This window comes from Mixophyes fleayi, chromosome 2, assembly GCF_038048845.1.
Source record: "Mixophyes fleayi isolate aMixFle1 chromosome 2, aMixFle1.hap1, whole genome shotgun sequence".
NCBI lineage: Eukaryota > Metazoa > Chordata > Amphibia > Anura > Limnodynastidae > Mixophyes > Mixophyes fleayi.
The window spans coordinates 226,577,545-226,590,104 of record NC_134403.1 but is presented as its reverse complement, the minus strand read 5'-3'; the positions used below and the strand labels follow the sequence as shown (position 1 = coordinate 226,590,104).

General features: G+C 35.1%; 1 protein-coding gene across 1 annotated transcript; it reads right to left on the bottom strand.

The window, feature by feature from the left end:
* Positions 1-111: 111 nt before the first annotated feature.
* On the bottom strand, positions 112-4,628 carry LOC142139895 (pancreatic secretory granule membrane major glycoprotein GP2-like). The gene is made up of 8 exons (XM_075197755.1): positions 4,601-4,628; positions 3,988-4,208; positions 3,629-3,783; positions 3,253-3,495; positions 2,154-2,310; positions 1,469-1,529; positions 1,245-1,274; positions 112-530 (listed from the first exon to the last, which is right to left on the bottom strand). Exons 1-8 carry the CDS (start codon positions 4,626-4,628, stop codon positions 469-471), a joined length of 957 nt encoding a protein of 318 aa, XP_075053856.1. The 3' UTR covers positions 112-468.
* Between the last annotated feature and the right edge of the window lie 7,932 nt (positions 4,629-12,560).

Sequence of the window (12,560 nt, the reverse complement as noted above, 5' to 3'; positions counted from 1 at the left end):
GACATTGTGCTGCTACCAGGTGCATTAAGCATGTAATATAAAGACACACACACATCCCTGCACATCTTTTTCTAGACTGCTATAATTCATTCAAGTACACCACCAAGATAATATATTACACAAATGTTTATTTAATACAACACAAGAGTAAAAGGTAGATTATATATGCAGAATCTCAATCTCTGAGAAATTGCAGTTGACATTCATACAAAGAGATCCTGATGAATGTAGTCTGATGAAACAATATGGATAAGGTGTCTGGTCTGACTGAAAGGCAGCATAGAAAAAAAAATCACTGCCTACCGGTTACGGGATACATAGGCAAAGTCATATTACAGCCCTGTATACTATATAAGTGTTCCTAGAATAGTGAAGAAAATAAATTATGTATAGTCCCTCAAAATATAGCCTTAATTATAAGTAAATCCCAAGACCAGTTTAATTTACAGGTCACTTAGCAGAATCGTCTCAGAAGAGCTTAACGGTCAGAAACACAAGCAGAGAGCTGGTCATCGCCACCCATGATACAGCTAGGGAGAAAAACAAAGACAAAAGGGAGGTTATACAAAATGTAGTTATATAAAACTTACTCCTAAATATATGTTGTATATAAGCAAGGGTCTAATTACTGTAGTGCATTTATAAATACACAGAAATACTGTGCAAAAGCAGGATAGTTGAAAATCAATTGGGAAAAATGCTCTACATTAATAGGAAAAGAAACTACATTGACAATCCCTCAAACAGGACATTGTGTTTGTGTTATGTTTCCATTGCATGCACTACTTTACTGTCATAAATATGTTCTCTATTGATAACCTCTGCCCTCTTTATGTTATTCTCTATCTGTTTTATGATAAAAGTGCAGGGTGTACAGAAATTAATATTTCTCACTCACTCTGGGTTGTAAGTATGGCACCCTACTAAGTGCCATAATTCAAAATGATTTATTTCGCAAAAATCTTTTAGATATGTCCCTCGCAGTATACTAATGTAGAATTAGATCTGCCTCTTGTCTTATTTCTATTATTCAAGGCTGTTGTGTGTAGTATGCATGGGACTATAGCAGGTATAACAGTACAATGCGACACCGCCCTTTGATATAAATGGCATTGATGTTTTATTTCTCTATTTTTTTCTTTACATTACATAACCTCACCCCAATCTAATACACAGTTTGTTTTATTTGAATGATTATACTGGTAGTATTGTCAAGTGTAAATGTGTGTTATTTTTAATCTCACCTGTGTTGGATGCTGAACTGCTGTAGTCATCTGAAAGCAATAACAGGCATTTCATTAATTAATTCATATCACAAAAACATTAAGGGACATAAAAACTGGTACAGTAATAATAGGGGAATATTGAATGTGAGAAAAGAAAACAAAATTGTCAATAAAGGAGAAATACAACTTACAGAGCACATGATTTGTGGATATCATATTTAATCTATTAATCAAGTACATACCTATAAAATTTATTGGGATCTGTAACTGTGCCTGTCCATCAGTTGATCGAGCAGCATTACACTATGAGATAGAAAGCATGTTATGTTATGATAAGCTCAATATTATTATTAAAATGTATTTATACAGCACCAGCATACTTAGCAGTGGTTTACACTTAGGAACACATACAATAATAAAACAAAGACTGGATATTAACAAACAGAATTGGTGATATGAGAATCCTGCTAACAAGTTTAGAATCTATAGGAAACTAGAAGTTTGATACATGAGAGTTAGGGGACTGCATATTGGCCCAGCCAAATTCCTCAGTGGTTCTATATGAATCAGTCACACCGCAATGTTGGTTTTGGGTTCTGAGGGTTATTTGTATATAGAAATAGAAGAAAAGTAAGTTTTATGTGAACTGTGTAGAGGGATTGTAATTGTGTAGAATAACCTAGGAAGGTTAAGAATTTGTCAAAAGAGCTGATTTTTCAAGGAATACTTGAACGTTTAGAGGCTAGGAGAAAATCGTGTTGTTTCAGGTAGGGAATTCCATAAACAGTCCTAAAACTGGAATTTTTCCAGGTGCAACCAATCTGTGAAACGCTTAATAGCTTCATAGAATGGAAATTTATGAGACAATTGTAGACAGGCAAATTTTTCATGGATTGTGAAATAAGAGCTAGTAATTCCATCTCTTACCCCAGTGCAAGTTGTATTTTTGCCACACAGTCTTACAATGCATGTGATATAAACTAATGGTTGTCCTTGAAATGCAAATGAATTGAATTTGATTCTGGACTCTAAAGATACTCCATTCTCCTGTACTTCTGCCGTAACTCCCTGGTTGGCAGGACACCTGTGAACAAAAATAAAGTTTGAAATAATTACATGGAATACTGGCTTCAGGTGGTTTAATTGTCAAGATCACAATTTGAAAGGTAAAATGGACAATAGATGGGCAAAGACTATGCTATTTTTTTCCTGCTTGCCCTCACTTAATCCCACACATTTTGCAATCAAATATAAAGTAAAAGTTATTATTAATCATATATAAATCATAAATTGTTAAAGTGCCCCTGTCTTCTGCATACAAAAGAGATGGTTTAGACAGAATGGTCATAGATTAGAATGCAGCCATTAATTCACCAGGTAGCAGTTAGGAAGCAATTCACTGAGGAACTCACTGTCTTAAATATTCAAATAAGCCATTCTATAGGAGGTAAACTTTTAGGTAATGCCAAATTGCCCAAATGATTATCCTCTTTTAGGAATGACGTATTTGCATATACAGTAGATCTGTCATAGTGCAGCTTGGTCATCTCGCTAACTCTTCCATTGATCTACTGATGCTACATCACTACTGTCACTACTTTCTTGTGAATTGATATATAGAAGTAGCACCTGGTCTTGGTTCAGTATCTCGATCACAAGCAGGATCCATGTAACCTATATTCATACACTGAGCCACATCCAATATCCATAAAATGAGCAGATTTGTGTAATTTAGGAAGTCATCAATTTATTTTATTACTGAAATTGGGCAATCAAGTAATTTCAAAATGCATAAGAACTTTGTGACACATATTAAGATATCCTGATAGGCTCCAATGCCATGGTTCTGCCCACAAAAAGGTATGTGTTGGTAAAGTATGCATTTTAAGAGTAGAACAGGCCTAGATATGTTGATAAACACATACAACTAGTTTTTGGTCTGTGTAACATTTGCAAAAACAATTTGACAGGTGTCAACTGTGAAATAGTAGTAGTATATTCCATCAAGGAAACAGAGATAACATACCCACTGCTCACAATCGCCACTTTGTTGACATTGTTAACATTATTGTCAGGTGTGGCATAGCAGCTATCTACTCTCAGAACGAAACTGTCTACATCCCCAGCATCTGAAACTATATCCAGGTAGACATTTGATCCGATTGGTACATCTTCATTCTCCTGTATTTGTTTGGTGTATGCTTGATCCCAGTATGCTGACATTGTAGTGAGTGCTGAGCCTTCCCCATTTATGGTGAGGTTGACAGAACTGTAAAATAAAAAATTGGTAACAATAAAATATGCAATTAAACGTTATTTGGAAAAACACAAATTATTTTGTTGCTCTCCCTCATCCTCGTCCACCACAGCTTCTCACTTTGTTAAAATATATTTGCGCTTACTTTACCACAGGTTTGAAAGCTCCCACCAGACTGGTCTGCATGGTCAGGTTGTAAGAGCAGGAGAAGTTGATGTTGAGAGGGTTGACTGTAATTATGGATCTGTTCTGAATTCCGATGTGCAGAGCATTTGAATAATAAACTTTTAAAGAATCAGTCTGAAAAATAAAGGGAATTGCAAAATTTGTCAGGACCTTTCCCAACAAGAAGCACATGCATAAAATTAATAACACTGGTTGTAAACTGACAATAGCAGATTAAGCATACTGAAGTTTAGTCACTTTTAAGAATGTATATGAATTAAAATCCACAGCTATCTTGCATGTATAATTTGTTATCCTCTATGAAAATTCAATTCTTACAATCACTTCATTACCACACCATCCTGTCTGTGGCAATGCCTGGATGATCTGCATAGTGGTGGAGTTGACCGTCTCTGTGTAGCTGTTAGTGCAGGAATCAGAGTTGTTGTTTAGCTGGAAGGTGCTGGAATCAAACCCAAGTGCTTCCAAAAAGCATTTATTGAGTGAGACAAGTATTATATTTGATTCACATTTTACTGTTGGAACGAGGGACGACGTGTCTACAAAAAGAAGTTAAAATATATCAGAATACTTTATTTTACATATGCCAAGTCTGTCAACACAAGAAACAGCCTCCATCCAATCAGTTGACACTACTCAACTTAAATAATTTCTATGATGACATGCATCCTTTATTGAAGAAAATCACTTGTAGGGAATACATCTAAATGAGTTTACTAATGCATGTTTTCCTTTAGTAATATAGTAACTTCATATTTTAGTTTACCGAAATTACAAACTGTCAATCGTGTAAAAAATCTATTACAGCATGTACAAGAAACACATACTTGTGACAATTTTTGCAATGTATATAGTGAATATTCCTTATTCATGTCTTGAATAACTTGATCATTAAAGTTAAGAAAAGAAATTATATTTTGCTATGGTTTACTAGTTTCTTTCTCATCTGTCCATTTCATACTAAGTAATGCCTTAAGGGTTACAACTATTGGGCACTGAATAACCAACTTAGGCTAATTCCAATACATTGTAGAAGATTTGAAAAAAAATCGACTTCTATTGAAAGACTTTCATTATGTGTACAATGTGCATGTGCGCAATAGATTAGAGTGCAAATATTAGGGAAGCAAATATAGTCCACATCAAACAGGTTATTAACGGGTTTCTCATATACAAATGCAATATGCTCATTTGAGCCAACTTGCAGAAATGTATTTATGGACCTGTAGTAACCTTTGTACATTTGCTCCAATAGAAAACGTTGTGCATATTTTCTTATTTATCACAATTTAAAAAGGACATTTATTTCTGTGCTTACAAATAATAATTGTCACTGAAAAATTCACCACAAACATCACTATAAGATTTAACTGAGTTTTTATATTTGCAATTAGGCATATGTGGGCAATTAATTTATGCATATTTGGAGACTAGCCTGCTAACCTCAAGGAGATGCCCATCATGAAATAAGATTAAATGATTATTAAATGATTAATAATTAAATAGGATGCAACAAAAGCAGTGGTAGGAACAGTTTTTGCTTTAGTATCCAGTCATGACAGACTGTCCTATTAAGAGTTTTTAGCACCAGTTTATATATCAGACTTTTGGTTGAAGATCCTATTCAATTATAGATGTAGAATGCTATTCACTAGACAATCCTCTTAGAGCAATTGTTAATAATAGATGTAATTACAGGCGCCTTGCGCTATTGTATCCATTGCACATATTCTTCCCAGCATTCCTGTATCTGTGTCTACGGTGAAATCAGGAAAAAAACAGAAAACACTTTACTATTGGCCTGATTTAAACATAAAATTATTAGGAATACAATGTAGATCCACAATATTGGAGTATGTAATACTGTTATACAACTGAAAATGCTGGATAAATGAAATCAAAGGTGTGCAACATTATATTTTTCAGTGATTTCAAAGGGGCCATACATTCCTTTACAGATAAGTATGAGATCAGAGCACCTGCATGGATTGATAAAATAGACCAAACAGTAGGTAAACTTATGTTAACACCTAACATACATTAAATACTATGTACTGCTTTTACTCTGTGACATCAGTTACTAGGAAAATAGCCAAAAGAAGGGCTACCCAGGTCAAGAGGGCCGCACATGAATCATTTGATCCCCTCTTGCGGCCCCATCACATTTAAATATGTAATTATTTATTGTATAGGTGACTATAAACGATTATATGTTAATAAGCAAAAACCATACAAGGAGGCATGTCAAGTTATAAGTCCACAACTAAACACAAACATAATTTAGATCTTCCAAGCACTTACTCTGTCCACTGTACAAAGTAGTGTTACAGCCACAAGTTGCTGTTTTGCTGATATTTTGGCAGATTTGATCGCTTTGACAGGCAGGATTGCAGGTCAGTATATCTGTAACAGATAAAAGGCGTGTTGTCACCTGTAACAGAGGCAGGATGTGTAACTTGTTCAGGTGAACTGACTCTACATTGCTCCACAAAGAAAGAGATACATGTTTTATACTAGTAGTTGATTTACCTGTGCAGCAGTGTTCAGTTGCAGACCAATAGTAACCTATAGGGCAGCAAATGTTGGAAGCTACCGTGTCGCACTCAGTGGTGGGAGCACAGGTGATGGTTGAGTCACTATTGCATGAACAGCCATTGTCTATTGTACAGAAACCACCAGAACATGTGTTACACAACTGTGTGTCAGTGATAGATACTGGACCTGAAAAAGATTTGAAAAGTTTTGGAATGTCAGCAGCCCACACATATCATGCATTAACTATGACAACACTCATCTTCTTTCTTAAATTACAATCAATCGTAAAACTAATAAACTAACATATAACATGTCACATGTTTATCGTGACTCATTTAAAGGTCAGTTTGACTAAGGTATGAGAACTTTATTTTATTCAAACGTCAACTCATGGTCACACGCATGTTTATTACCCATCAGATTGTCAGAATATTCAGAGCTGCAGGGGATAGGTATGTTGCACAAATGACAGGCAGTGACCTGTCCACTCCTGTGATGATGGTAGTGAGGACAAGGCAGCATGTAACAGTGTCAGAGTCATGATGTAAGGAGGGGAATGCAGGCAAGTTAAATAGTGGAAAGAGCGGGGCCCAAGTAATAGAAAGTAGTGATCTTCTAAGATTGTGGAGTTGAATGCAGAATTATATGGAATTAAGTTGTTACATGCAATTTGTTGTTTTATAGAACAGTAACTTTTAAAATTCAAGTACATTGTTCCCTCTTCCCATTAGGCGTTCCACCACCTCTGTGTAGCAGAAAGAGTGATTTCTCTTCTGCAACTTCTTTAGTTGCCTCAATTTGTTGCCTGCATCTCCCACAACTGGAGGGCTAAAGGAATATAATACATTCAAAAGCTGTGAAAGGAGTGTGTCAGTGAAGAGGTAACCTGAGTGGATGCATGTGCCAATTATCCAATCATGTACCTCTTTAAAAAAAAAAGTATATGTTACTCTGGTCCTCCAGGCAGATAGAAGACTCTGCTGTTCAGGAGGTTCAAGCAGTAGTATCAAGGGGATATACCCCATTTTTTCTATGATGTTAAGTGGTGTGTCTAGAATGATACATCCTTGTGTGAATTTTTGCTTTTTACAATTACATTATTTCTGCTTTCTGTATTACAACATCTATAGATAATTGTTAATGAGACCATTATCAAAAGTGTTGCATTTTCTATTATATATACTAATACTTACTGTAGCATGTTGCATCTCCTAGAGGAAAAGAAATGCAAAGTGGGATTAATAAATGATAATTATTGCATATTTTTGTAAAAAGATGAAAAATATTACATTGACTACCAGTAGTCTAGAATGCATAGTGGTCTGCATATGTTGTATATTTAGCTCTTAAACTCTCAAGAAGGCTGCATATATAATTATTTAATTTGCAATTGCATCAGATCACAGACTCTCCATTGTAAACTCACCCTCTGTGACTGCATACACTATTCCCTTGCATATAAAACATGAACATTAACACACCAAAAGCAATAAATGAATCCACAAAAGTATGACTTGTCCTGGTGTTGTAGCTGCTAGGATGCATCCTACTGGCACTTTGACATCACAGGGAAAAATATTTTCTCCTTGTCAAGAGGACTAGAATGGCAGGATGTATCCCAGCAACATCTATTGATAATAAATATAGTGGGTATATTAATAGCAGATCTGAACATAGATCTTTGTCCATGTGGAAGGAAGGATCCTTCATTTAAAATATTCCTTATGGGAATTGTAATATCTTAAACTATTTTCATGCAGATCTAAGGTATGCTGTTCTTGATGTATCAATTAAAAGTGAATTTTGTATGTCTTATAGCTTACATATGTTATTTGACAAATGGCAGTTTTCACTTACCATATTCAGTGTCACATTATGGTATTATTATGGTATTTGGGTAAGAGAAGTGTGAGCACTGTGATTTAATTTAATATCACCAGTAGTCAAACACTTGCAGTTTATAATTTGTGTGTAATGTCAGAAATGCTTATAACGTCAACATTTGAATAATATGACATTACGCAGAGCACATTTATAGGGAGGTCTCCACCAGATCTATAGCAGAGGGGTAACTTTAGCTTGCGAACACAGTGAAAGTAGCATTCTTCAAGCGTGAGATAGACTGTTGAAACTTCAATCCACTATTTATTGTGGTAAAGCATATATTTTGGTTCCATATCACATTCATTTCCAGTTTTGATTTTCGGTTCAAAAGCTGAAACTCACTGAAATCACATGGTCTTTGACGTGATTCATATAGGGCTCCCTATGTATTTCTATTTAACTTGTACTATTTTCATTGCATGCTTGTGTTGCCTCTATTACAATATTTAGGTACCTGCTCATCATGATATATTCTGCATGAAATTATTTTTTCATGCTATTGTGATTAATGCAGTAATTTTATTTATTTTGGTTATGAGGGTCACTGTCCTAGCTGAAAGTCTCACTTTATGTACACATTATGTAATGACTACGTTTTTAAATACTTGTGATTTCCTGTACCGTGACTTGTTAGAATGAAGAGTGATTTCCAAAGGTTTGCACCTGTCTCGGGCGCGGTGCTGTTTGTTTTGGACTTTCTACAGTATAACAGATTTGCATGGATCACTGCACATTAACAACAGACACGCTTACTACTGACTTTATCATGGCAGTCAGTAATCCAATGGATAGTTATTTGTATCATACGTATAGAACTAAAATTTATGCCAAAAACTTTTAAAATAAAACACTTATCATTGTTCTGTTTTGCTTCCAAATTAAATTTTCGCATCAAGGAAAAATCCTCCATTGTCTAGTATCATCAGCGGTGCTCTTACACTCATAGGAGAGTATACAACGGAGGGCAATTAATAACTATAGTTCTGCTTATATTTCAGAAGTATCACATTTAAATAAGTATGTGACATATGATGCTGAGGCACCAAAGCCATCTGGACCATGTATGATTCTGAACATAATTTGTTCATGATCAGCAAATGGATTGTCACGTGCCTCATGTTATCGGTATAATATGTAATAGTCACACACACAGGACAAAACCAACAGGATTTTCTATACTAACCAACTAAATCAGATAATAAAATTAGCATTTGTGGCGCAAGTTTATTAGCACAGACCCGATAGAGTAAAGATTTATGAGTAAATATTCTATACGCAACTATGGTCTCACAATAGTACAAGTTTTTTTGTGTGTTCACAAATGTATTAACATTTGGCATCAATTTTAAAAGCGGTCTGGTAGATGCAAAGCCTGAAACATTATTACAATTGAATTTGTAATGTTGGTTTTTAAATACATGTTTTACTTAACTTTACGTCATATATTAATTATATATTTTCACATGAAACCATATATGAATGTACACATTTTTCCTACCACTATATTATAACAAATTACTGTTGTACATTCAGAATTTGTGTAAGGATAATGCCACTTTTTTTAAAATTAGAAAACCATAATCAGGCTTATATAAGATAATATCACTGTAATCTGTGGTGCAAACCTAAACTTGGAAAATCGTACTCAGCCAGAAATCCCTATTGAAAAACTACCTCCGTTCTAAAAATATATTATTATTATTATTAATATAACTATTATTATTATGTAATAAGATATGTATTGCCACAATTTTAACAAATATTTTAATTGCACTTGTGCATTAGTTTTGCATAGAGACCCGATTAACATTTTTATGTGCAAACTTATAAAGTGACTGAAAACAGTTGAAACAGTCTCTGTCCTGTATATCTGTTGGGGATTTGGGATTTTCTGAATAAGGGTTTTTCAGAAAAGAAAGAATGATAATTATTACTAATTGCTCATTTACAAATATATATATTTACAGAAATAGCAGAATTTATATGGTTGGATTCATTGGAAAAAAACAGTTACATGAGAACAAATCTGGACATCAATAGTCATGTTAGTATGTTACTAGTCACTGTGACTGATATGGTACAGCACACCCTACGTTAAATGTATCTATTACCATATATTTATATAGCCCTTCCATATTACGTAGCGCTGTACAGAAAATATGTAATCATTCACATCAGTCCCTGCCCTTTTGGAGTTTATAGTTTAAATTTACTAACACACAAACAGCCAATTAACCTTCTAGTACAGTGGTTACCAAACTGGGTGCCTAGCCTCGGTGATCTCACAGGGGTGCCTCGGCCAGGGCCAGTGGTAAGTAAGGCGGGGGACTACTTGGTAATTATTTTGGCTTAGGGTTGCCTTAAAAAAGTTATGGAGGCCCTAATGGTGCCTTGAACTGAAAAAGTTTGGAATCCACTGTTCTAGTATATTTTTGGGCTGTGGTAGGAAACCCATGCAAACTTAGAGAAAACTCCATACAGATAAGGCACTGGCGGGAATAGAACCCCGATGCTGTGAGGCAGCAATGCTTACCACTGTGCCACATTGACAAAACATCTATGTAATTTTCTAAATAATTATCTAACAGAAAAATAAAACCTTATCCCAAATGTGTGAGGATTTCCTACATTTAATTAGTCAAAATGTGGGCAATACATTTCAAGATGTACTTAGAATACCAGAGATATATTGCAATAATAGTTAAACCCGTTACAATCCCAAGATGCAATGATACCCAAATATTTACAAACAGAATATTAAGAGAAGGGACATATACTGAAATTACATACCTTTCTGTATGAATACAGCTGTAAGCACTAAAACATAGAGCAACATCATGTTGGGCTGTTGTATCTTCTAGAGGGATATGTCTATGACAACAATCCCAGTCAGGTAGAACATACCTTAATATTGTGGCATTATATAAGGACAGGTGGGAGGGGAGTCCCATTCAATACATGTGTTCATTGACATCTAAATGGATTGAATTTGAAAGGAGAAAAGGAGTGGTATGTTTTGTTAGCATAAAATAACATGCACGTCAAAATTTATTTTGAGGATGTGGTGGGAACGATGAGGTAACACAAGGGTCAGGACAAGCTAGATGTTATATATAACTAAGTTCATTCAAGTTATATGAAGACTGATATGTAATACAAACATTCTTTAAAAATTCTACTGTTTTTATTTTCTTTTATGCTTGAATTAGTTACTCAATGTCATTGAAATAGGAAACATTGCCACCAACTAGCTATTGACCAGTGATCTGATTACAGACCAGTACCTAGTGGCATGGAACCTTATATAACAGGACATCATAACCAGTCTATATGTGTGCCCTGTCAGTACTGAGGCAAAAGTAGAGGTAACCGTAACAGCAGGGGGTGCCACTGCTACATGGCCCTCAGGTGGTGGAGGTCCACTTGTGTTGATGGCCAACGCCCCCATTTGGCAACATGCATAGAAAAGTATTATTAGTAGTAATAAAATAAAGATGTTGGTGTCCCTTAAAAATGTTGGTATGAGGCACAGTAATTTCTAGTCCCTCCCCATGTGTATATGGTTTATTTCTTCACACCTCTGGCAGTGTGCTGCAACACATTATGTACATGGGAGCTCTTGCACAAGTTTTCTATTGAACCCAACAATGTCTAGGTATATGGAAACTGGAAACAGTAATGTGTTGCCACTTGACAAATCTAAGTTACTTTATTGGTACTTATTAGTTTCAGGTGTATAAGTTCTGGTGTTCCTCATTCAGGAATTACCCTTTGTAATAGCTATCTTTATTTCTGAAAAACAGGATTAAGAACAGCACATGAAGGGCAACATAATATTATCCAAAACCTTATTTAATGGCACAAGAGACTGTACACAGTTTGGTCCCTTCCTCTCTGTAGTAGGTAAGAATTAATTTACCATTATCAATTATTTTTACTGGATCACTAAACCTCAAAACTGAAATGTTCCAAAATAACTCATGAGCATAAAATACATTGTTTATCTTGCTATTCCACTGTTAAAAAGTAAAGTGTTACCTGGACACTGTACTGCAGACTACTGAAGCCCCTCCTAAATCTTTAGGACATTGTACAAATGGGATTTGATAAATTTCTCTAAATTTGCAGGCATTTTGCATTGCTCTGACATCACTGTTCCTGTGCCTGTGTATGGATCCACCTATCCACACAGTGCATTTCTGCAGAAAAAGTCCGCAAAGCTGTCTTTTTTAAAATTTTCTGCCTAGTTAGATAGACAATCACCTCCCTCCTAAAACAGCAAACTGCTGCAGATGATTGAATGAGAGCCTGAAGGACATATTTAGTCAAGTATAAACCATGCAGTAATTTATAATGTACTGTTTATTATTCAGCTCGGTGATACACAGCCTTTGATATAATATTGTACATAGTGACATTGCTGGTACTTTAAGGGGCAGAGTGGGTTGTACAGTAGTTTGCATAGTGTTTCT

What these genes read in the sequence shown, in the direction of transcription:
- LOC142139895 (XM_075197755.1), bottom strand. Translation starts at nt 4,628, where the DNA reads ATGAAATGGACAGATGAGAAAGAAACTA. An exon ending in GACAGATGAGAAAGAAACTA is followed by an intron (nt 4,209 to 4,600) that starts GTAAACCATAGC and finishes TTCTTTTTGTAG; the next exon opens with ACACGTCGTCCCTCGTTCCA. An exon ending in AAAATACAACTTGCACTGGG is followed by an intron (nt 1,530 to 2,153) that starts GTAAGAGATGGA and finishes TCTATCTCATAG; the next exon opens with TGTAATGCTGCTCGATCAAC.